The sequence below is a fragment of the Pipistrellus hanaki genome, assembly GCF_964339955.1.
Source record: "Pipistrellus hanaki genome assembly, chromosome: 5".
In the NCBI taxonomy this organism is placed as follows: Eukaryota; Metazoa; Chordata; class Mammalia; order Chiroptera; family Vespertilionidae; genus Pipistrellus; species Pipistrellus hanaki.
In genome coordinates, this window is record NC_140507.1 from 81909979 (window position 1) to 81933857 (window position 23879).

Below are 23879 nucleotides of genomic sequence, written 5' to 3' on the forward strand. Positions count from 1 at the left end.
CCTTGGTCCACCTGGGCGCGGGCCGCTTGGCTGGGGAAGGCCGAGGCGAGGCGGCGCCAGCGAGCCTGCGCGCTTACGGCGGCCAGAAGGGGCCAGAGGCGGTGCCGCCAGTGACAGACGCGAGCCCCACCTTTCCCACGTGGCCGCGGAGACCGGGTGAGAAGCTGCAGCCGCCGAGGCCCCCCGCGCTCGGGGCGGGGAGTGGGCGCCGCAGGGCCGGGCTGGTGACTGTGGACAGTCCTTGAGGACTTGCTTTTGGAGCATGACTCTTACAGAAGCCGCCCTGGGCGGCGGAGGGGACAAAACTGCCCCCTTCCCTGGCCTCCGAGGGTTCAGGCCTGGGTATGGAGTGCCTGCTGGTACCCGGCTCCGTCCTAGACAGTGAGAAAAAGGTGAAGAATAAGATGGATTGGGCCCAGCTTTCATGGAGCTTAAATTTCATTGGGGAGGAGGCTAGACAATACAACAAATAAATTAATGAGCCATGTCGCTCTTGATAGAGATAATATTCAAATAAAAAAAGAGATGCGAAAGGAAGCTGCTAACCAGAGTGATTATGAAGGATGTCTCTTGGACAGCTGGGAAGAATGAGAAAGAGGCAGGAAGCACAGGCGAGGAGGTCTAAGTAGGAAAAGAACTGGTAAAGAGACTGGTAAAGGGTTTTATTTTCCGAGGGTTGGGACACCACTGCAGGATTTTGATCAGGTAAGAAGGTGGTCTCTTTATGGGAATAGATGCTCAGGGTGTGGCTGGGAGGAAGCAGGCCAGGCCATCCATGAAGGATAGTGCCTGAATAAGGGTGGGTGTAAAGGGTGGAGGAAGATGAATCATTCAAAGTCCCTGATGTTTCCATGTACCATTTTCTTGAGCAGAGGTCTGGCTGTCAGATAGGATCTTGCTATTTCTCTTCCTCCCCCAACACCTTGAACCCTCTCTTGGCCCTGGCTTTTCCCCAGGTGACTCTCAGATGATCATCCTCAGGCACCATCTTTCTCATTCGTTCTTGATTGATACTTTTGCCCCAGCCCAGCCTGGTGCTGGACCTAGGAGATCCCATAGGATCTCAGAGATGGTCCCAGAGCCAGACACTGATCACCCAGCTCTGGGCTGGGCAGAGGGAGGTTTGTGGGGTGAGGTGGGGTGGGGGGTGCAGAGCAAGGTCAGAGAGCACAGGCTCTATCTGAGTAGCTAGGGAAGGCTCCCAGGGGGAGGTGCCCTGGAAGGCCGGTGGAGATCCGGGAAGGGCAAGTTCCTAAAGGGTACCGAGCCAAGAGGGTTCTTAGCTTCGCACAAGGAATAATTCAAGATACGAGCCAGTCAAGAGGTTAGAGTGGAAGCAATTTTATTGAGCAGAGAGGACAAGCAAGAAGAGCTACTTCACAGGCAGGGTGGTGGACTCTCCTTAAAAGAGAAGGAAGAGAGACCCCCAACTGTCTCTAGAGGTTGAGCTTATATGTTTGTAGTTTCTTTGGAAAATTACTGGTATGGGGAAATAAAGAGTGGAAAAACGGGATTAACTTTAACCGTCACAAGGTATATTTTGTGATCTCTTTTTCTTTTATGGTATGGCTAAATGATAATGTATGGGTGAGTAGATATTAACCAGTCTTCGCAGGAATTTTTTTTCTTCCAGAGGCTCCTTGTGGTCTGCTTGCATCTCTGGTCAGCCAAGTTCTGTCAGACAACATGTCGGAGGCCCCTGACTTCACTTTGACATTAGTTAATTTATGCAGTTCTCATGTACCTCTCTGACATTAGAAGTTCCTTAGACTAGAGGACCAGTGAAGGAAAGATGTTATGAGGCAGGATAGATAGCATGATGGCCAGGCCTTTTACTGCCTGTATGGCCTCTGGTGGGCTCTTCCCTCTCTAAGATTCAAATTCCTCATGTAAAGTATGCATCCTCCACCCACCCACCTCTTTTAAAATTGATTGTAGAGAAAGGAAGGGGAGAGAGAAACATCCATTTGTTGTCCCACTTATTTATGCGTTCATTGACTGATTCTTGGATGCGTCCTGACTGGGGCTCAGACCCCTAATCTCGGAACCATGCTTTAACCAGCTGACCTACCTGTCCAGGGCAGTGTGCATTCCCTTTTACAGCTGTGCCTTTGTGACAGGGTGGCTACTCACCGCAGGGTCTGAAGTATGACCAGGGTGATGGAAGTGATGTCGAATGGCAGAGTCAGGAGTGGCAGGCACCAGCTTGGAAGTTTCTGATTCCTTGGAGTTGGCCATAGAACACCCCACCATCACCTGCCTGGACTTCCCACTGAGAAACTATCTCAAAACAGAAAATCCTTGCCCTAAACGGTTTGTTTCAGTGGATAGAGTGTTGGCCTGCGGACTCAAGGGTCCCAGGTTCGATTCCAGTCAGGAGGCAGCTGATCGATGTTTCTCTCTCATTGATGTTTCTAACTCTATCCCTCTTCCTTCCTCTATGTAAAAAAACCAATAAAATATATTATAAAACAAAACAAACAAACACCCCCCCGCCCCCTCAAAAATCCTTATGTTTTCCTTCACTTTGACTTTAGCAACTCCTGAATAGACTGCTTGCTCTGGGGCAGAAAGGAGTGGGGACTGTCTGCAAGGGAGGGAAACAAGGTGGGCTATTTGATGCCCTTCCACTTCTTCTTTTTTTTTTTTTTAATATATTTTATTGATTATTTACAGAGAAGAAGGGAGAGAGATGGCTAGAAACATCGATGAGAGAGAAACATCGACCAGCTGCCTATTGCACACCCCCTACTAGGGATGTGCCCGCAACCAAGGTACATGCCCTTGACCGAAATCGAACCCGGGACCTTTCAGTCCGCAGACCGACGCTCTACCATTGAGCCAAACCGGTTTCGGCCCCTTCCACTTCTTACATCACAAAGAAATTGGCTACTTTACCTCTTAAACAACAAAGGAAAGGAATTAATAAGTAATATTCATTAAGCTCTTACTCTATGCCAGATCCTGTTCTAAGTGCTTTTTAAGAATTAACTGGTTGAATTTTCACTATATCCCTATGAGGTAGAGTCTGCATTTGTCCCTGTATCACCCATGAGGGAATTGAGGAAGGAGGTTATGTGGAGGGTTTGGGATTGGAATGCTACCCCTGCTGGCCCCAGAGCCTGTCCTCCTCCCTGCTGGTGTGTCTGCACAAACAGAATGTTCACATCCTGTGCCACCTCCGCAAAACGGAGCATGGGCTGGAGTGGCCTGTTTCCACAGAGCCCAATTTGCCCTTGGATTTTTGCCAGAATCCAGTACCACTGTCCTAGTGTTCCCATATCTTTGTCCTCCTAACACACTTTCTGTGTTGTGTGATTCTAGATTGGACCTGTGATCAGAAACAAATTGTTTTTAAAAGATCGTATTAAGGCAATTTAGGAATTTGATCAGGAATTATTAGATCTAGAGCTGTGTTGTTTAATAAGGCAGCACCGCATCACTTAAAGCTATTTACATTAAAATGAATTACAAATAAGTAAAGGTACACATTCAGTATCTCAGTTGCACTAGCTACATTTCAACTGTTCAATCCCAGATGGACTGCACAGATACATAACACTGTCATGGCACAGAGTTCCTTCCACTGGATGCATGGTCAGATTCAGGTCAGGTTTTGGCAGGATAACTTCACAGGTGCATTTCGTCTGGGCAGGAGGTAGGTGGTGTTGGGTTTTTCTTTTGATATGAAATCATGCAATGGACACATACTGTGCACCTGATGTCAGGTTCATTATCCTTTTAAAAAATATATATATTTTATTGATTTCTCGCAGAGAGGAAGGGAGAGGGATAGAGAGCTAGAAACATCAATGAGAGAGAAACATCGATCAGCTGCCTCCTGCACACCTCCTACTGGGGATGTGCCTGCAACCAAGGTACATGCCCCTGACTGGAATTGAACCTGGGACTCCTCAGTCCACAGGCCGATGCTCTATCCACTGAGCCAAACTGGCTTCGGCTGACATGACTTCTTCAGAAGCTTCCTTATATTCTGCTCTCACAAGATGCTTCTAGTTCCCCTGGCCTATTTCCTCCCCAGAACTGGAATCAGCCATTTCTCCAGGAGTCCTGGTTATGGTAGTTTGAGACCACGGTTGTGTTTGGAGTGCTTATTGCTGCTGTGGTGTCATTTCCTCTAGGCATTTTCAGTTGATATAACTATAAAAATTGGGGGGGGGGGTACTTAAAAGAATATATATCATAAGTTTGTATTGATACTTCCAGTTCAAATTTTAAAATTCTGAGTATTTTACTTTGATTTTCTTATTTTAGAATCTTTTTTCTGTTATGCTGGCACCTAATGACATAAACCTTATTACTTATTTGCTATACCTACAGTAGTTTCATAATAACATTAATACGTAATGTAGATTTTCTTTTGTATTTTATACTATCCCAAGCATATCTATATATATAAAAAGGCAGTGACTATGACAACTGAAGGCTTCACTGAACACCAGAAGTCAATCCTGCAATCAATGCTGGGTTGTCTTGGTGACCCAGCACTGACTGCTGCCACTGCAGGCGCAGAGACCCAGCACTGACTGCTGGGGAGGCTATGGATCGGCCCAGAGAGAGGCATGGAGAGAGAAGCAGGGTCTGATCCGTAGCCTCCATAGCAGCTGTTGAACAGCCCTTGCCTCTCTCTTTCTCTCTGGGCCTGGCCTGCAGTGTGCCTCTCTTCCTCTCCAGGCCTCCGCATGGGGGCTACTGATCAGCCCTGCCTCTCAGATTAGGTCCGGAGATAGGCCCAGAGACACTGACTGGCATAGAAACCGACCAGTCAGAACCAAATCTGGGTGAATTGTGAGCAGCCAATGGCTGCCTAGAAGGCAGAGCTTTTCACACTGACTGGCATAGAAACCAACTAGTCAGAACCTAATCTGGGTAAACTGCAAGACAGAACCTAAGATGGGGCTGAGAAGGGGTTTTAAGGCAGTTGGGGGTGAGATCAGGTCGGCAGGGGAGGGCAGTTAGGGGTGATCAAACAGGCAGAGGCAGTTAGGGGCGATTAGGCCACAGGGGAGAGCAGTTAGGGGCAAGATCAGGCTGGCAGGGGAGGGCAGTTGGGAGTGACCAGGCCTGCAGGGGAGGGCAGTTGGGGTGACCAGGCTGGCAAGGGAGGGCAATTAGGGGTGACCAGGCCAGCAGGGGAGGGCAGTTATAGGTAATCAGACTGGCAGGAGAGCAGTTAGGTGTCAATCAGGCTGGCACAGGAGTGGTTAGGGGGTCATCAGGCTGGCAGGTAGAAGCGGTTAGGGGCACTCAGGCAGGCATGTGAGTAGTTGGGAGCCAGCAGTCCTGGATTGTGAGAGGGATGTCTGACTGCTCTTGAGGGGTCTCAGATTGGAGAAGGTGCAGGCTGGTCTGAATTTCATGTGCCGAGCCTTTAATATATATATATATATATATATATATATATATATATATATATATATATATATATATATATATATATATAAAGCCAGTGTTCCTAACGACTGGAACAATCAAATGACCAGTTGCCATGAGGTGGCATAGACCACTTCTCGGTCCTTCTCTTCCCTTGCCGGCCTGTGAGCCTGTGAGCGGGGCGAGAGCAGGGCTGGTGTCTGGTGAGCGGGCTGAACTGCTGACCTCTTGGTCCCTCCCCGCAGCCCGTAGGTTCCAATGGATCAGCGATGGTGAATGGGGGAATCGGGGTGGTGGCGGGAGGACTGGTTGGCTGTCAGACCTTTGGGATCACCAGCTCATCCCTGGCTGCTTGGGGGCTCAGGCCTGCGGGATAGTGGGCGCTGTCAACTTCACCTCCATGTGCGTGTGTGGGGGCCAATTGCTGATGGAATGCGCTGTCAGCCCAGAGCCGCTTGGTGGGTAGGTTGTGGGCCTGCCCTGCAGCCTCTGTCAGTGCTTCAAGCCCCAGCAGCAGTGGTAGCAGCAATGGTGGCGCCTGCATGAGTGGCCCAAGCAGGCAGTACATTCCATCAGCTGCCGGCCAACCACATGCGCATGGAGGTGAAGTCTCCAGAGTCTATTTCCCTGCAGGCCTGAGCCCCAGAGCAGCCAGGGATGAGCTGGTGATCCTAACGGCCTGATAGCTCATCAGAGGAGGTGGCATTTGGCCTGGGGACTGGCGAGTAGGCAGAAGATGGCCCTGATTACAGGAGGCTAGGCCTAGGGACCCTACCCGCACGATTTAATTGTGCGCTGGGCCGCTAGTATACTAATGAGCATGTACGGTCAAATCGCTGTGTTTTAAAGTCACATGAAGTGGTCTGATCAGCACAAATACACTCTTAGATTTGTGGGCTTCCTTTTATTCTTGTGGGTTTTTTTTTTTTATTGCTTTTCTTTTTATTGGTTTACCTCTTTTTCTAACCACATGAAACATTTATATGGGTTCCAAATTCAAACCTGTAAGACAAAGTAAATTCAGAGAACAATCCAGCTTCTAGTACTATCCTCAGCACCCTTTTCTCTGCCTCTCTTTTCAAGTAACTATTTCTATTAGTTATTTAGTTTTCTTCTTTGTTAATTAATTTATTAATTTTTATTTTAAAACCTTATTAGAATAACAGTATATTATTATAACAATACTGGAAGCCCAATGCATGAAACTCGTGCACTGGTAGGGTCCCTGTGGCTGCAGGCTACTGGTTGGGTACTCCCTCCTTTCCACCCCGAGGCCTCCATCCAACTAGTTGAGCCACACTGGCCAGGGCAACATTCTTCCTTTCTTATAAAGTACTAGAGGCCCGTTGCACAAAATTCATGCACTGGGGTGGGGTCCCTCAGCCTGGCCTGTGCCCTCTAGCAATTCGGGAGCCCTCAGGGATGTCTGCTTGCCAGCTTAGAGTGGGCCTAAGTTGGCAGTTGGACATCCCTCATGCAGTCTGGGACCCCTCGCTCCTTACTGCCTGTCTCTTGCTCCTTAGCGCTGCCACAGATGCAGGAGAGGCTCCTGCCACCACCACTGTGCTCGCCAGCCGTGAGCCTGGCTTCTGGCTGAGTGGTGCTCCCCCTGTTGGAGTGCACTGACCACCAGGGGGCAGCTCCTGCATTGAGCATCTGCCCCCTGGTGATCAGTGCACATCATAGCGACTGGTCGTTCTGGTCATTCCACTGTAACGGTCACGTAGGCTTTTATTATATAGGTATATAGTAAACTACTTGCCCTTTTCTGCACTTTTAAAAGTTCTAGGGGTGTTGGGATATCATCCTATCCTGTGATGCATGTTGTAAAATTTTTTCCAGAAGTTCATATCACTGCAGCCCCAGTAGATACTCCTTAAATAGTGATCGGGCTCCCAACTGCCCTCTTGCCCTCAAAGAAGCTTTCTTTTCACCTAACTTCTCAGCTCAGGAGCATCTGTTGGGTGCCTACAGCCCACGAGGAAGGGATGAAGATGGCCACCAAGCGGATTACCCAGGAGACGTTTGATGCAGCTGTTCGTGAGAACATCGAGGAGTTCGAGATGGGGCCAGAGGAAGCAGTGACAGAGGCTGTGGAGCAGTTTGAATCACAAGGTAGGGTGGTATGGCTCGGTCACAGCGCTGATCCAGCAGTTTGCCTGACAGTCCCGTCTGGTCCACTGCTCTTAATGTGTTAGAGTGCTGTCCTGCTGTGGCCCCACCTCACCTGACATGGGCCCTGTACCCTCTCCAAGTTCTGACCTGGGCAGGCTGGCTACCTGCTCCCACCTCCCTGGCTGCCTACCCTCTACTTCCCTGGGCCTTACCCAGACATCTACAGGGCTGCATACTTCAATATGGGTCTCATTTTAGTATATGTGCTGCTGAAGCGAGCACTGGGCCTCATTTTAATTGTCACTTGCGTGAAGAGGCTTTTCCTGACCAGGTCCCAAGAAACAGGGCCACCTGCCTCCCCACACCCTGGCTTGAGCTCAAGAAGGCATAAGTGGGTATCAGTCACCTACCTGTAGAAACAGGTGTCATGCTCAAACCAGGCCACAGAGGGGAGTGGTTTCAAAAAGGGTTATTTAGCCCAGCCAACTGTGGCTCAGTGGTTGAGTATCGACCTATGAACCAGAAGGTTTGTTTCCCAGTCAGGCCACATGCCTGGGCTGTGGGCTCCATTCCCAGAGTGCAAGGCAGCTCATCGATGATTCTTTCTCATCATTGATGTTTCTATCTCTCTCCCTCTCCCATCCTCTCAAAAATCAATTTTAAAAAATATTAAAACAAAACAAAACGGGTTGTTTGTAGTGGCATGGTTGGGAACTAGGAGACCTTATAGGCTACGGTAGGGAGCTCTCCCACCCCAGGACAGGCCTTTGTCAAATGACAAAGGATGAGTCAGGGAGCTGGAAATGAACGCCGGCCCTATCAGTCCAGACCAAGAGTCGGATTCCCCGCTGGCCAAACCCAAGGGAGACCAGGTATTCAGCCTCAGAGGTCAGAGGCTGGTGTCCTGGCCACAGAGTGGGATATAGTCACTGAATAATGGCTGGAGGAGTACTCAGAAGTATCCTTCCAATGATGGCAGGGATATAGCCAGGGTGAGGAATAATAGGAGCTCCAAGGGAGAAGGATCCCCTCCCTTCTTAGCCCACCAGCCTCTTGCTGCAGTGATGGCATGCAGCCTCACTGCTGTTCTACTCCCATTGGCTGGACAGGCTGAGGAGTAAAGACCCACCCCCTCCACCTCGCACCTCCATATGGACATGGCTGTTAAGTCTGGCCTCTGTGGGGAAGGGAGGGGATGGGTACCTACGGAGATCCCAGAAGTCCTCCTGAGTGGGTGGGACCAGCAGAAGGGACATGAGGCCTGCCGGGATGATGGCTGTAACTTGTTTCCTCATTCCTCCACCCCCCTGCAGGGGTCGAACTGAGCAACATTATAAAGATGGCACCCAAAATCTCTGCAGATGGACTACAGGAGCCTATACACGACATCCTGCAGGTAGGAGGAGGTGGCCCATGTGGGCAGGGCTGACCTTGCATGCCTGTTCCCATACACTTCACCTTCTACTAGCCTGTCAGAGGCACCTTTTCCCTGGTTTCCACTCTGCAGGAGGCTAGGCCTAGGCTTTGAAGGTCAGGGAATGGCCAGCGTTTGCAGGTGGGCCTGAGTTTGCTTCTAGGGCTCCCTGAGTCCATGTCTGAGAGTCTCTCGGGGGTGGAGGGCACCATGGAGGAACCTCTTTTTAGCTTTCCGACCACCAAGTTTGCTCAGAGAGAGTGGGATCATAGTAAGGCTGTCATCTATGACTATTTACCAGAATATTACAGCCTTTCCCTTAGCACTTAAACTGGCCTGTAGAGTAGGCGGTATTGTTCCTGAATTACTGATGGGGAAATGGAGACTCAGAGCCTGCTCTGGCTCTCTAGTAACCCAAACAAGGAAGGTATACATTAGGAATTGAACTATGTTTTTTTCTTTCTAGAGATGTGACATCTGTGTTTTCTGGTCAGTAATGTCCTATCAAACATTGTGCTAAGCCAATGTACTAAATCAAAACAGATAGGCAAACAGGAAAGCTGTTTGCTATTTCCTATTCCTGCTGAGCTAAACTAGTAGAACACTGTCTTAGTAAGAAGGTTTTGATAGGCAGAGGAATTGCAGACTCTCTACGTCAATGGAAAACCTAACAGATTTATACAGGAAAAGATGAAGCAAACCACTTAATATGCTATAATAAAAGGAGAAAGTAATACCTTTATTCTACTTCGGGTATAAGCGCACATTCACTGGTGCCCAGTGAAAGAGAAACACTGACATAGAAAGCATTTTCACTTTTATAGCAGTGACAGCAGAAAAGCACACAGCATATAATATTAGGTCTAGTAATAATTAATGTCGTTTTCTAATACCCTTTTTTTAAATCGAATTTATTTAAACAATACAACAAAATTTAATCAACAATATAGTTGCCGTTGTTTTCTACTACTTGTGCCCAACGCTCAGGAAGCATTTTAATCCCTCTGTTGTAAAATTCTTGTGATTTTGATGCAAAAAATTCGGTCAACGCATTTTTGAGGCATTCTTCATTATTAAATTTTTTTCCAAGAAGAAAGTTTTGCAAAGAATGAAACAAATGGTAATCGGAAGGGGCAATATCAGGAGAATATGCAGGTTGAGGGAGAACTTCCCATTCCAACTGGCGCAGTTTTTCAGCAGTGATTCTTGCAGTATGCGGTCGTGCGTTATCGTGGTGAAGAATTACGCCCTTCCGATTAATCAGCGCGGGTTCTTTTTCTCTTAAAGCTTGGGCTAACCTTTCCAATTGGGCACTATACACTGCACTTGTAATGGTTTGGTTAGATGGTAAAAGTTCATAATGAAGAATTCCTTTAAAATTCCACCAAACACACAACATCACTTTTTTCGCATGCAAGTCAGGTTTTGGAGTGGGCTGCGGAGCCTCATTTTTGTCCAACCATTGAGGCCGCCTTTTCAAATTAACATACAGCACCCATTCTTCACCTCCAGTACCAATTTGCTCTAAAAACGGCAAACGGCTTTGACGAGAGAGGAGCGAACTGAAAATTGTGACTCTTTGATTACGGTTGTTGTTGGTCAACTCATGAGGAACCCATTTTCCAAACTTTTGGACTTTGCCAAGTGCACGCAATTGATTGGAAATTGTTTCTTGTGAACAATTTAAAGTTGTCGCAAGCTCTTGTTGGGTAATTTGAGGATTTTGCACCAAAAGAGCTTGAAGAGCTTCTTGATCAAAATTGGACACACGGCCTCGACCACTCTTGTCATCTAATGAAAAATTTCCCTCGCGAAATTTCTCAAACCAACACTGGCATTTTCTGGCGCTAACTGCATCTTGACCAAGAGCACTACAGATGTTTTTTGCAGCCTCACTTGCTTTTCTTCCTAATTGGAACTCGTAAAGCATGCAGTGCCGAATATGCTCTTCATCCGCCATCTTCTTAGCCCTAGTTTTGCAACAAAAACCAAACCAAACACAAACTTTTTCAAGCAAAACTTGTTAATTGCACTTCACACGTTCTGTAGATACCACGTGTTTGAAGGTTATGTCAATACAAGTCAACGCCAAGCAAGATTTTAAACGAATGTTAAAAACGACATTAATTATTACTAGACCCGATATGTTGATCTTAAAGTAGGTAGGTATTTGTGGAAGTTGCAAAATTAGCCTGAGTATTCTGTAAAATATTTTTTCAAAAATGCTTAAAAGAGAGTTCTAGAAACAGTGAGGCTACAACAGGACCAGCAAAAGACATAGTGATTCAGGGACTGCAAATGTAAGACATCACTGGGAGGGATTGATCCCCAGGCCAATCGGTTGGAGGATTGGCTGCTACTAGAGCTAAAGAGCTGCTATGCAAGAACCAACCCATGGAGCAGAACTTGCTTTATTGGGGCTTTGATTCTCACCGAGTCCCCCCTTGAGTGTGTCACTTGTGGAAATGGTAAAGTTGTAATCTGGTGTGTCTGAAGCTGACCATCAAGTGCACTTGCTCTGGTGCCTCTGGGAGGTAGAAAGTTAGCCACTGCCTGTGTCCTGCCCAAGGTCACTCAGCAAGAGCTACAAAGCAATCTGCAGATGGCTACTACTTGTGTTGGGTTTGGAGGTGTCCCGGAGAGGCCAACCTCTGAATCAAGGAAAGCTGCTGCTAGTGCTGGACCTGGGGCCATTTATTGAAAGATATGGGGTATGCTGAGGCCATCTGCAGCTTGTTTAAGAGATTTTAGGAAAGTCCAAAGCATGAGGCAAGAGAGACCAGTTGTATGGCAAAGCCCCTTAGATGAGCCTGCAAGTAGGGAGATGCAGGGTCTCAGGGAATCATTAGGGTGGGCAAAAGTGTGAACTGGCTGATGGAGATTTAGGTACTGCCCCTGCCTGTTAGCTCTGTGGCGGGGAGGACTCATCAGAGAAACAATGGCCTCTGCCAGCACTTCTGTCTGGGGGAAAGCTGCCCCTCCAGCTCTTGCCCTGATTCCAGACAAGTTAGTTCCTCCCTGTATGTCCCTGGTTTCTTTCAAGCTGCTATCCTGTGTGTGGGCCCTTTAAGAGGAACTGCCTAGGGCTACAGCAACCTCCATGTCACTCAGTCACAATCCCTGCTGGTATAAAATTTTTATTTATTTATTATTGATTTCAGAGAGGAAGGGAAAGGGAAACAGAGATAGAAACATCAATGAGAGAGAATCATTGATTGGCTGCCTCCCGTACATCCCCTACTGGGGATGGAGCCTGCAACCCGAACATATGCCCTGACTGGAATCGAACCATGACCTCCTGGTTCATAGGCAGACACTCAACCATTGAGCCACGCCAGCCACAGCTGTACCACAGCTTTTTATTTATTTTATTTTTCTTGATTTCAGAGAAAAAGGGAAAGAGAAAACATCAATGATGAGAGAGAATCATTGATTGGCTGCCTCCTGCATGCCCTCTCCTGGGAACTGAGGCCACAACATGGGCATGTGCCATAACTGGGAATCAAACTGACCTCTTTGTTCATAGGTCAACCCTCAACCACTGAGCCACACCTACCGGGTTGTACCACAGCTTTTTTATCCACTCATCTACTGATTGTCACTTGGGCTGCTTCCAAATCTTGGCTATTGTAAATAATGTTGCATTGAACATGGGGCCCATCTATTCTTTCCAATTATTGTTTTAGGTTTCTTCAGGTAAATTCCCAGAAGTGTTATTGCTGGGTCATAAGGCAGTTCCATTGTTTATTTTTTTGAGGTCACTCCATACTGCTTTTCACAGTGTTCCACCAATTGGCATTCCCACCAACAGTGCACAAGGATTCCCTCTTCTCCACATCCTCACCAACAGTTTGTTGATTTATTGATGATAGTCATTTTGATAGGCGTTGTATGCGTTTGTCTGAAGGCTCCTGTTCAGGCAGGCACTGAGGTCATGGTGTTGAATTGCAGTTAGACTTTTCTGTCCTGTTCAGATTTTTTAAAATTATTGTTATTTTCCCCCAGGTGCTTAGAGTTGAATTTGAGTGAATCAGCTGTTTGTACAGTATGGTTTTATTTGGCAGATGCTCAGTAAATATTTGTTGAGTGAATGAGAGAGATAAACAGGAGACATGGTATGGGCAGGCCTAGCAAAGGTGGCTTTCACCTTTTTTGGAGAGCTGGCCATTGGAAGGTGTATCAGTAAGTTATGGCTTATAAGAAGCAACCCCAAACAACAGCCATTTTATTGTTTCTTATGATTTTACTGGGTTGACTGAGTTCAGTTGGACAGTTCTTTTGCTTGGGACCCCACATGCAGTGGCAGCCATGGCTGGGATGTTTAATACATCTGCACTTGTATGTGTGGCTCCTTGGTAAGGACACTGAGAGGCCTGGACCTATGAAACTCAAGGCTCCTAAAAGCACAGGCATAGAAGCTGACATGGCCGGAACTGGCCCCTTAAACTTCCAGTGTAGGCCCAGACCTCAGGGATACAGCACTGTCACTATGGCCCTCTTTGGACTGAGATGACACTGAGGTTTCTCCCATGTTTTCTTTTTTTTTTTTTTTTTAATTAAATTATTATATGTGTACATATCTTACCATTACCCCCATCCATGTTTTCTAGATCCTAGAAGACCTGCGGGAGTCTGTGACCTGCTATTACCCCCAGAAGGTGTCAGCACAACTTACCCGCTTTTGTGAACAATGCAAGCAGCACAAGGGCTGCCGCTTTCTGGCAGCTCAGAAGGGTGCCTACCCCATTCTACTTGCTGTCTGGAAGCTGGCTGCAGAAGGTGACCAGGGACTTCTGCTCCAGGCTCTCAACGCCCTATCAGCACTGATCAATGGCCAGCCCGACCTCTTGGACATCCAGGGCCTAAAGCTGCTGGTGGCCACGCTGGACCAGAATGCCGATGTGGCTGACCTGACTTGCTCTGGGATCCGCTGCATACGCCATGCTTGCCTGAAACATGAGCAGAATCGACAGAGTCTGGTGAAGGCTGGTGTGCTGCCCCTATTAACTGGTGCTATTGTCAGGCACAGCCACTGTGCTGATGTGGTCAGGGAGGCCTCTTGGGCCCTCCGCATCATGACTTTTGATGATGACATTCGTGTGCCCTTCGGCAGCGCCCATGATCACGCTAAGATGATCGTGCAGGAGAACGGAGGCTTGAAGGTGCTCATTGAGGCTGCCAAAGGTAAGGAACAGGTGTGGTAAGAGTTAGAGTCAGGGCCTAGAGCTGCTTCAGGCATAGCAGGCTGGCTCTAGGCTCCATCTGCATCTCTTGGCTTCATCCTACCTGCATGGTAGCCCTTATGGAACAGTATCCTTACTCCTAGTTGTTCCAGGGGAGCCAGCACTCATTGGCCAGGACCAAGTCCTGTGGACATGTCTAAAGCCATTTTGGGAAAGGACTCAGCTCTGTCCAACCAGATTGAGAGTGGGAAAGAGCTCCCCAAAGGGAAAACAAGGGTGTTTCTCAAAGATGGGGGAAATACTGCTGGCATTCTCTATGGCTGGTCCCAGGTAGCAGTTTACACTTTGATTCACACTTGGCCACCAATTCTTGTGTACATATGTATTCCTAACTCCAGGGTAACCATGATCCTGTCATGGGAGGTTGCAACACTGACATTCAGACCTCAAAGCACCAACTCCCATCCACTGCACCCACCAAAAAAGGCCTGACAGGTCTGGTGTACTGAAGGTGCTAGAAGAATGAGTTCGCTTTCCCCACTGGCTCTCGTCTTGTCTGCCAGAGAGATGGCCTGCCTCAGTCTCCCCTCCAAACTTCTGGAGAGAGTGGAAACAGGTCTTGATCATCTTGGAAGTCAGGCTGCTTTTTTGAGGGGTCATTTGCATTTTCTTGTTTATTTACAGAAGCTCATTTTTGCCAGGGTTCTACCAGAGAGACACAACCAGTAGGATGTGTGGGTATATAAAGAGTTATTGCAAGGAGTTGGCTAATGTGGGGCTTTCAAATCTGAAATCCGTGGGGCAGGAACCGACACCACACTCCACAGGGGTGCATCTTCCTCCTCAGGAAGACCTCTGTTTCTCTGGTAAGGTCTTCAGCTGATTAGACCATCCAGGGTCCTCTCCATTACTTAAAGGCAGATGTCTAGAGAACACCTCCAGGGCACATCATATTAGCACTCATGGAGAAACCGGGCCACACGAACTGACTATCACATTAATTCGGCACAGATTATGGCTTTCCACCCCTTCCCCAGGAGAGGCCTCAGTGCAGCCTCCTCCTTGTCCCTCTGAGCTTGGTCTTCATAACTGTTCACTTCTGCTGACAACTCTCCATATGTCTTTCTACAGTTTCTGGGTTTCCTGTTATACTTAGAAAGGTCATTCCCACCCCAAGATCATAAAAATAGTCTCGGATGATTTATTATGGCATTATGTGGTGTGTTTTATTTTTAGGTAATACCATCAGTTGGTCTGGAATTTAGCTGGGGCACGGTGAAGAGGTGGAGGGAACAGTGTTTTCCACAGCAGCCAGCAGGGGGCACTGCAGGTCCATACTGCCCATGGTGTTCACTGGGGCTCTCCTGGTTTAGGAAGCCACCCTGCCAGGCAAAGAGTGGAGTAGGATTCGAACCAGGACTGCTGGCTCAGAGCTGTGGCTGGTCCTCTGCTCCTTCTTCATCCCCACAGTTCCTCTCCCTCCCTCTCTGCAGCATTCCATGACAACCCCAGCGTCCTGAGTGAGCTCTGCAGCACTTTGTCCCATCTGACTGTTCGCAACGAGTTCTGTCAAGAGGTCGTAGACCTCGGGGGCCTTGGCATCCTGGTGGCCCTATTGGCCAACTGCAACAGCCATCAGGTGGGCATCCAGAGCTGTCTTAAAGTGCAACGTCCCCTCACCCTGATTTCATTTTGACATCGTTCTCCATGCCTGAGAAAGTCTTCAGCCTCTCAGGGAACTTGTCCCTTTGGGCTCCTGCCAACCATACAAGCCTGTATGAGAACACGCCTGGCCTGTCTGCTGATTCCAAAACCAAAATGTGTTTCTACTTCTCATTGACCCATAGGTGGGAACTAAAGTTTTGGGGCAGACAAACCCACCCCACCCTTTCTTCCTGTCCTCTAGTACCTATTTTCTACCAGGAGTAGGAGGGACAGGAGTGGGTGTTGCCAGGGCTGATAGGGCCACCCACTAAGCTGGAGAGTGGCCCACTCCTCACTTCCTGGGCTTTCCTCTCTGTATAACAGGTCAGGGACCCCTGGCCATCATTAATTCAACCCCCTCACCACATGTCCAGCCTAGGGCCAGGGATCCTGGCTGCTACCAGCAATGACCTTGCTGTCTCTGACCTAGTCAGTGACAGCAGCCAGTCCAGTCAGTCACTGTCCACACTGGGCCTGCAGCCAAGGCCAAGGAGACCTGGTATTCTGGTTGCTGATGTGAGCCATCGCTTCCTCTGTGGGGGTCAGGGGAGGTATCAAAGTCATTGGAACAAGATCTACTTCCCCTGCCTTCTCTATACAGTGAGTAGTAACCCAGCTGTCACATGCCGCCTTTGTGCCCCAGGGCAGCCCTAGCTGTTGTTTAGATGCTGAACAGCCTCAGACCTACCCTCGAGACCCCCTCCCACAATCCAGCAACTTAGCAGTTAGCACCTGGTGCAGCGGGAGAGGGACTGACTACACCAGGGTGTGACCCCCTTGTGCCCTCCATATAGGACCTTGTGAAGCAAGTGCTGAGTGCTCTGAGGGCCATTGCAGGCAATGATGATGTGAAGGATGCCATTGTCCGTGCAGGTGGAACAGAGTCCATTGTGGCTGCCATGACCCGGCACCTGGCCAGCCCTCAGGTACCTCCAAGGGGCTCATGAGGTGGGGCAGTGCATTTGGAATCCCAGCTAAGTCACTATATCTGTGTGATGCTCTTTCCATTTCCTCAACTAGAGATGAGGGGGAGGGGAAGGAAGAGGGGCAGGAAAAATGAGGGTGGGCAAGGAGTGAGATCAATCAGGTAAGGCTAGGGTGGAGGGGGGTTTGATGAGTGAGAGCCAGGGTAAGCAGAGTGGGAAGGGGGACAGAAGAGCTTGGTTGATGTTTTTGTCACCCTGGTACTGTTCCTGCTATTGCTGGTCTGGCACACACCTGGACTGATAGTGTGTCTTGGGACACTCATCTGGGAAGTGGGTGATGGCAGTGGTCTGTTGGCCTGGTCTCAGCCATTCCTGTGACCCATCCTGCAGGTATGTGAGCAGAGCTGTGCAGCCCTGTGTGTCCTGGCCCTGCGCAAGCCAGAGAACAGCCGGATTATTGTGGAGGGTGGTGGTGCTTTGGCTGCACTGGAGGCGATGAAGGCACACCCGAAGGAGGTCGGTGTGCAGGTGGGTACAGAGGAAGTGGGAGAGGCAGAAGCCCGGCATGCAGGTGAGGGGCCAATTGGAGGCCCTCCCAGTCCCTGTCCCCATTCCCATCATGGTCCAAGCCTTGTAGATTCCTATTCCCAGCTCCTATAGTTCTGCAGCTACATGCCATCCTCCAGAGTATATTGTCCCTGCTCCTTTATTCTGTGTTGATCTTTCCTTATAGGCTCTTTATGAGGATCTGGGGAGGAGGAGGGGATGGGGGAGAACAGATGGGGCTCTGCTGGGATTTGGGGTGGTTCTGTCCGCTTCACTGGGGAGTCTTCAGGGCTGAACTATACACTGAGCCATGTGTACACTGTGGCCTGAAACCCACGCTCTTTTTGCAGCCCCTGGTTCTCCCACCTCACATGCACCCCAGCACTGGGGCCTCCTCATGATCCTTAGCCACCCCAGGCTGTGGTTCCTATAGGGCCTTGCTCTCCTGGCCCTTCCAGGTCAACATGCCCTTGTCCTTTTCTGACCACCCTGGCTAGGAGCCCCCACACTTCACCTACTCATCCCTTGGTGGTAGAAGCCGTGTTGGGGTGCTTCTAGGTATCCACACATGGCAAATATGCATGTTATACTGAAGGAGTACCAATGTAATTGACAGATAGGCTCTGTGCACACCCCCTCTTTTCTCTATCTTGCTGCCCTCTTCCTCTGGGACCCCTGTCAGACTCTGAGACTGAAGATCCATACCTCAGGGATCAGCCCCACCTGCTGAGCCTTTGGCCACTCTGGGAAATGGGGGGTTAGCTATGCCTTGGGCTGTGGAGATGAAGTGAAGGGATGCATCTGGCCTGATGAGTCATAGCATAGCACCCACCAAATGCTGGTTGTGGTCATCATTGTGTTAGGAGGATAAGCCCAAGGTCAGAGTGGAACCTACCCTGGGACCTCAAGCACCAGCCTACAGCCTTCATCTTCTGTTCTCCCTTCTAGAAACAGGCCTGCATGCTGATCCGAAACCTAGTGGCCCGCAGCCAGGCCTTCTCTCAGCTCATCCTGGACCTGGGGGCCGAAGCACTCATTGTGCAGGCCCGTGTTGCTCACCAAGATTGCGAGGACGTGGCCAAGGCAGCCCTGCGGGACCTGGGGTGCCATGTAGAGCTCCGAGAGCTGTGGACCGGCCAGAAGGGCAACCTGGCACCATGACCCAGCCTCCTCCTAGATTGCGACTCTGGGTGAGTCGTGTGACTCAGGAAATGGGAAGATCCATGTCCTGCCATTCTGCCTCCCAGATTCCTCTCCCAACTCAGTCAGAGCTGTTTCTGATGGGTACCAGCTACAAGCTTGGGAGTGCAAAGGGAGCACTGATAAGGCATCTACACTGGGTCTTGTGCTCCCATCACCAGCCAACAGTGCTGGTATTACCCATCCTGACCCCTCCCACAAGCCCTTTCCTACCAGAAGGACCTTCTCAGCATTGCTTGGGGTGAAGGGCTATCTGAAATTTGGCAGACACACTGGCCAGTCTCAGATGGGGCAGGGATCTCGCTCCTGCCTCTTCAAGTCCATTCTTGCCTTGTTCCTGTTTTTCTCACCTGTAAATGGGTCAAAGACACCTTGCTCTCCTGGCCAGAGGGCAGGGAGTGAGGCTGATCCATCTCTGGAGCCCCAGGCCAGCCATTCCTGTGTGGTAATAAAAAGACCTTGCTTGCCCTGGACTGTGTGGCTCAGTTGGATGAGTGTTGTCCCATACACCAAAAGGTATAGCTGGTTCAATTCCCTGTCCAGTAGGGGTGTGTTTTTCATCGATAATGTTTCACTCTCCATCTCCCTTCCTCTCTCAAGTCAATAATAAAAAAAATATTTATTTTTAAAAAAGACATTTGACTGAAAAATGGAGGACTTTCTTCCAGGGTCCTTATGCAGGGGTATGGGGCTATGCAGCCAATGGTCTCAGATAATGGGAGGAGTGGACGTTTGGACAGGCCATGGGGTTGCTGAGGAAAGTGAAGAGGTTTTGAGAACAGCTTGGGATATAGGATCTTATGTTGCTTTCAGACAGGCAGATTGGTGGGGCACAGTTGGCATGAGCCTGGGGTTTGCAACCAACTAGGTTGCTGCTTCTGAGTGTGCATCTCTTTGGGGAGCTGAATTGCTTAGCATCCAACCCCAGTTCAACTATGTGGACTGCAGTAAGTGATGTAACCTCTCTGAGCTTTGATTTGTTCCTCCATAAAACAGGGAGTGTGTGTATGAGGGGGTGGGGGGATAGAGAGCTCATCTCAATGTTGGAGCAGAGCTGAGACATGGGAGGTGCCTGATTGTCTTAGCTTCACCTTGGTCACCCAGGAGGACACTCTTGCACTCCCCCTCCTGACTACATTGAGATCCTTGCTTGCTAAGTGGCTTGGGCAGCCTGCCTTCTCTCTCTGAATCTGTTTCCCCATCTGTAAGATAGACATCACTTTTGGTACCCTGATGCCCACTACATCTCCAAAGAGTTCTTGGGTCCCCAGGCACTGGTGCCTGGCAGACCCCAGCTTTCTCTACAGTCACACTCGGGGGGCATCTTGTGGTCATCTGGCAGCTCATGCATTCCTTTTTTTTTTTTTTTTAAATGGCTCCAGCACCCAGGGACCGAGAGAGGTTTTATTTTAATATATTTTTAAATGTATTTTTAAATGATTCTTCACAGTAAGGAAGGGAGAAGGATAGAGAGTTAGAAACATCAATGAGAGAGAAACATGAAGCAGCTGCCTCCTGCACACCTCCTACTGGGGATGGGCCCACAACCAAGGTACATGCCCTTGAACGGAATCGAACCTAGGACCCTTGAGTCTGCAGGCCGGTGTTCTTTCCACTGAGCCAAACCGGATAGGGGAGCTCATGCATTCCTAATGGCCTGGTCAGGGTCAGAGTAACCTCAAGACCCTGGTGGGCTCGGAGTACGCTCCTCTACTGGTCATTCACTTCCCCTAGCCTGAGGTGGGACTCATTTCCACTCTTGACATCAGTTCAAGCCCCTTTCCCAGAAGGCTCCTGGTTTCCATGGAAATTGGCTAATACAAATAGCTGTGAGGTCAGCACCCTGGCTGCACCTCCCTGTGGTGTCCAAATCTCCCTGCCCCCAGCTGGACGAACCCTGCCTGCTCATTTGGGCTGACATGACCCTCTGCCCCAGTACCCTGCCCCAATCTCCCCTCACCAGGGACTTGGCAAGGATGTAGAAGGATCCCTGCCTGCTCTAGGTTGCCCTGACTTTGATTTCTGGTTCAGCCAAATATGTGACCTTGGGACAGTCCTTCTGTTACCAGCGAGACAAGACTTCAGTTCTTATCTATTTGAAGGAAATATTTCAAGCAAGAGACACAATGCAGCAAAGCAAGCAAGAATTTGTTGGCTGCAGCAAAAACACACTCAGGACAGTGAAACAAGGAAGAATAGAGTAGAAGCAACAGGAGAGTCTAGGCTGGGCTGCTTTGGCTCCCTGGGAAGTCAGAAAAGGGGGCCTTGGAGACAAGTTCAGGGAGTTTGCCCAGCACCAGCTGCTGCTGCCCATGCTACCCTGGTTGCAAATCTTGTGGGGTCCCTTAGAGTTTAGGGAATATGTGCCTGTGGAGGAAGGAGAGGGGGAAGGGAGTGGCACAGGCATGCTCCTCTTGAGAGCATGAGTTGGGTCCTTTGCATTGAAGGTATTTATCTCTTGCAGGTGGGAATCTTAGGCGCGGTCTCTGGGGAGGCATTCATCAGCTTTCCAGGTGTGCTCTTCCAGGGTCCTGGTCACCACTGATGGTTGGCACCTGGGCAGGCTATCAGAAGTCAGTGCAACTGGTCCTGAGGCAGCCATGGTGTCACTTGTCTGATTTTGCTGCCATTGTGAGCTGCGAGCTGAAATACAACTGAGGCCTAGATGTTATCTTTTTTTTTTTTTTAATAATATATCTTATTGATTTTTTACAGAGAGGGATAGAGAGTTAGAAACATCGATGAGAGAGAATCATCGATCAGCTGCCTCTTGCACACCCCCTACTGGGGATGTGCCTGCAACCAAGGTACATGCCCTTGACCAGAATCGAACCCGGGACCTTTCAGTCCGCAGGCTGACGCTCTATCCACTGAGCCAAACCGGTTTCGGCTAGATGTTATCTTTAAGAAGGAAAAGGTCAGGGGGTCTAAACCATATGACTAGCCATATGCTAGGGAAGGAAAGGTTACCTTGGGGGTGAGGTCATGATTTTCCTAGTTTTGCCCCTTGCTAGGCACCCAGGGCTTTTGGTCTTGGTGACCTCCTGTACCTGATCCATTATCCTTGCTCTGCTCATGTCTGTCTAAATGCCTATAACACTGTGACCTTGGGGAATCCTCAGGCCCTGTAACCCTTATGTTACTTCATCTGTCACATGGTCAGGAGTGGGGTAGGGGTGAGTGGAAGGGTGGATGCTGCCAGCCAGTTTCTGAGGATGCCTGAGTGCTGCCCTGTGATTCCTGCCCCAGATCAGCTTTCAGTCTGCTTGTGGCTCCCCATGGGCCTCCCCATAAAACCAAACTGCACTCCATGTCCTGCTCACTCCCACCCTCATCTTCCTCTTGCTCTCCTTTAATCATGATTCCAGCCACACAACCCTGTTCACCTCAGAGCCTTTGCCCTCCTTTTGGAGTACCCTTCCCTCTGTCCTCTCCCTTTCCCAGCCCCATCGTCCCTTGGGCTCTGCCTCTGACCTCTGACACTATCTGAGGTCCCCTTGTTTTTATGTTTTCCTGTTTGTCCCCCACTCTGTGTGAGTAGGCTCCCGTTTTCCTCACTCTGCTCCAGCTTGTGTAAACATTTCTGAACATACACCTGAGTAAGTGAATAAGTACATAGGGCAGTTGGAGAGGAGGCCTCCCGCACAGCCCAGGGCCCATTCCTGGGCTCTTTGCCAGCTTTTCTACAGCTTCAGGCCTTTTGGGGCTGGGTGGCTCCCATTTATCAGTTCTTCCCACCTTAGCCAGAGGAAATGGGTGTCTTCGGGGGGTGCACTTAGGGACTGTTTAGATGTCCTCGGCCTGGTTATCCCATGTCCAGCTGAAGACCACATTTCCCAGAAGTTGGCCATGCCTAGATTCTAGTCTCTGCACTGCCACCTTGGCCTTGGTTAGCCTTGGCCGACTCAACTGAAAACGGACTGTTTGTCACAGCACTGGGCCATAGTTCCCTGCAAGGCCCAGCACAGCACCCTTCCTCCCCAAGGGGTACTCCATGACCTTGCTGATGACATCAAAATGTAGGCTGAGGGCCAAAACTGGTTTGGCTCAGTGGGTAGAGCGTTGGTCTGCGGACTGGAAGGTCCCAGGTTCGATTCCGGTCAAGGGCATGTACATTGGTTGCAGGCATATCCCCGGTGGGGGGCGTGCAGGAGGCAGCTGGTCGATGTTTCTCTCTCATGGATGTTTCTAGCTCTCTATCCCTCTCCCTTCCTCTCTGTAAAAAATCAATAAAATACATTTTAAAAAAAACAACAAAAAAACGTGGGCTGAGGGGTACATGACTGCAAGGGAGGTGCCAGCATGTCTGGGCTGTGCCTCTGTTGCTGGTGCTCTTGGATGAGTGGTTGGACTCTCAGAGCCTCTGAGAGACTGAGATTGCCTTGAGACCAGTCAGACGTGGCTGTAGTCACTATCGTGTCCCTTGGTTGTAAACATTTCTGAGAGGCATAGCCTGTAAACCCCATTTTTCCAGATGAGAAATAGACTCACTGGCATTTGGAGGGCCGAAGCAGGATAAGAACCCAGTTCTGCCTGCCTCTGCCACTCCTCTGTTGCCAGTGTTGCTAACCTGACCTAACCTGGCTCTCTGATCTCGGTTGATTAAGCCTTGTCCCTAAGCCTAGTTCATTGCTGGTGTGAAAGATGATTCCTGAGATCCCAGAGAAGTAGAGGGAACTAGGGGACAAAGAGGGAGTGGCCTGCCCAGGGCCAGCGAGGCCAGCTCAGAAGACCTAGCATCCTGAGCACGCTGGCCAGTCACAACCAAGGTGCCCATGGTGGGGTATCTACCAGTTGCTGATGCCAAGGGGCTTTGCCTGTCATTGTTGGAAGGGTAGAGGAAGGTTGGGTGGTGCCAGCTTGCTGACAAGCAAACAGAAGCCAGAGCACAGCCAGTATTTCTGGCACTAGAAGGAGCAGCTGGGTGCTAGGACGCTGCCTGACCCTTGCCTCAGTTGGCACTGTCCCTGGGGAGCACCATGGGACTTTCCAGGAGCTTGCTGCTTCCCTCACAGAGCTTGGCAGATGGATACTGTGAGGACTCCTTCAGCATTAATTTCTCCCTCTTCGGGTGGCAGATTACACTCATAGTTGGTCTATATCCACATTCCATAAAGGGCTATTTATAAAAAAGGAAACAGAGTCCCTAAGAACAATTTGTCCATCACAGATGCTCAATGAGTTCTCACTGCAGACCAATGCATTTGAGTTTTACTTCAATTCAATTCATTAATGCTGCCATCAACCCTGGAAGTTAGTTGGAGAAACTGAGGCAGGGAGTTTAAGTCATTTGCTGAAGATCCTGTGGCCAGCAAGTCAAAAAGAACAGGGATCAACATGCATATAAGTACAACCAATGGACATAAAACTCTGGGGAGGGAGAGTATGTGTGGGAGG

General features: G+C 49.4%; 1 protein-coding gene across 1 annotated transcript; it reads left to right on the forward strand.

Moving 5' to 3' along the window:
• Nucleotides 1-23: 23 nt before the first annotated feature.
• ARMC6 (armadillo repeat containing 6) lies at nt 24-18955 on the forward strand. The gene is made up of 8 exons (XM_084884361.1): nt 24-156; nt 7341-7509; nt 8823-8905; nt 13534-14107; nt 15600-15745; nt 16605-16736; nt 17127-17264; nt 18231-18955. Exons 2-8 carry the CDS (start codon nt 7383-7385, stop codon nt 18441-18443), a joined length of 1413 nt encoding a protein of 470 aa, XP_084740487.1. The 5' UTR covers nt 24-156; nt 7341-7382; the 3' UTR covers nt 18444-18955.
• Nucleotides 18956-23879: the final 4924 nt, after the last annotated feature.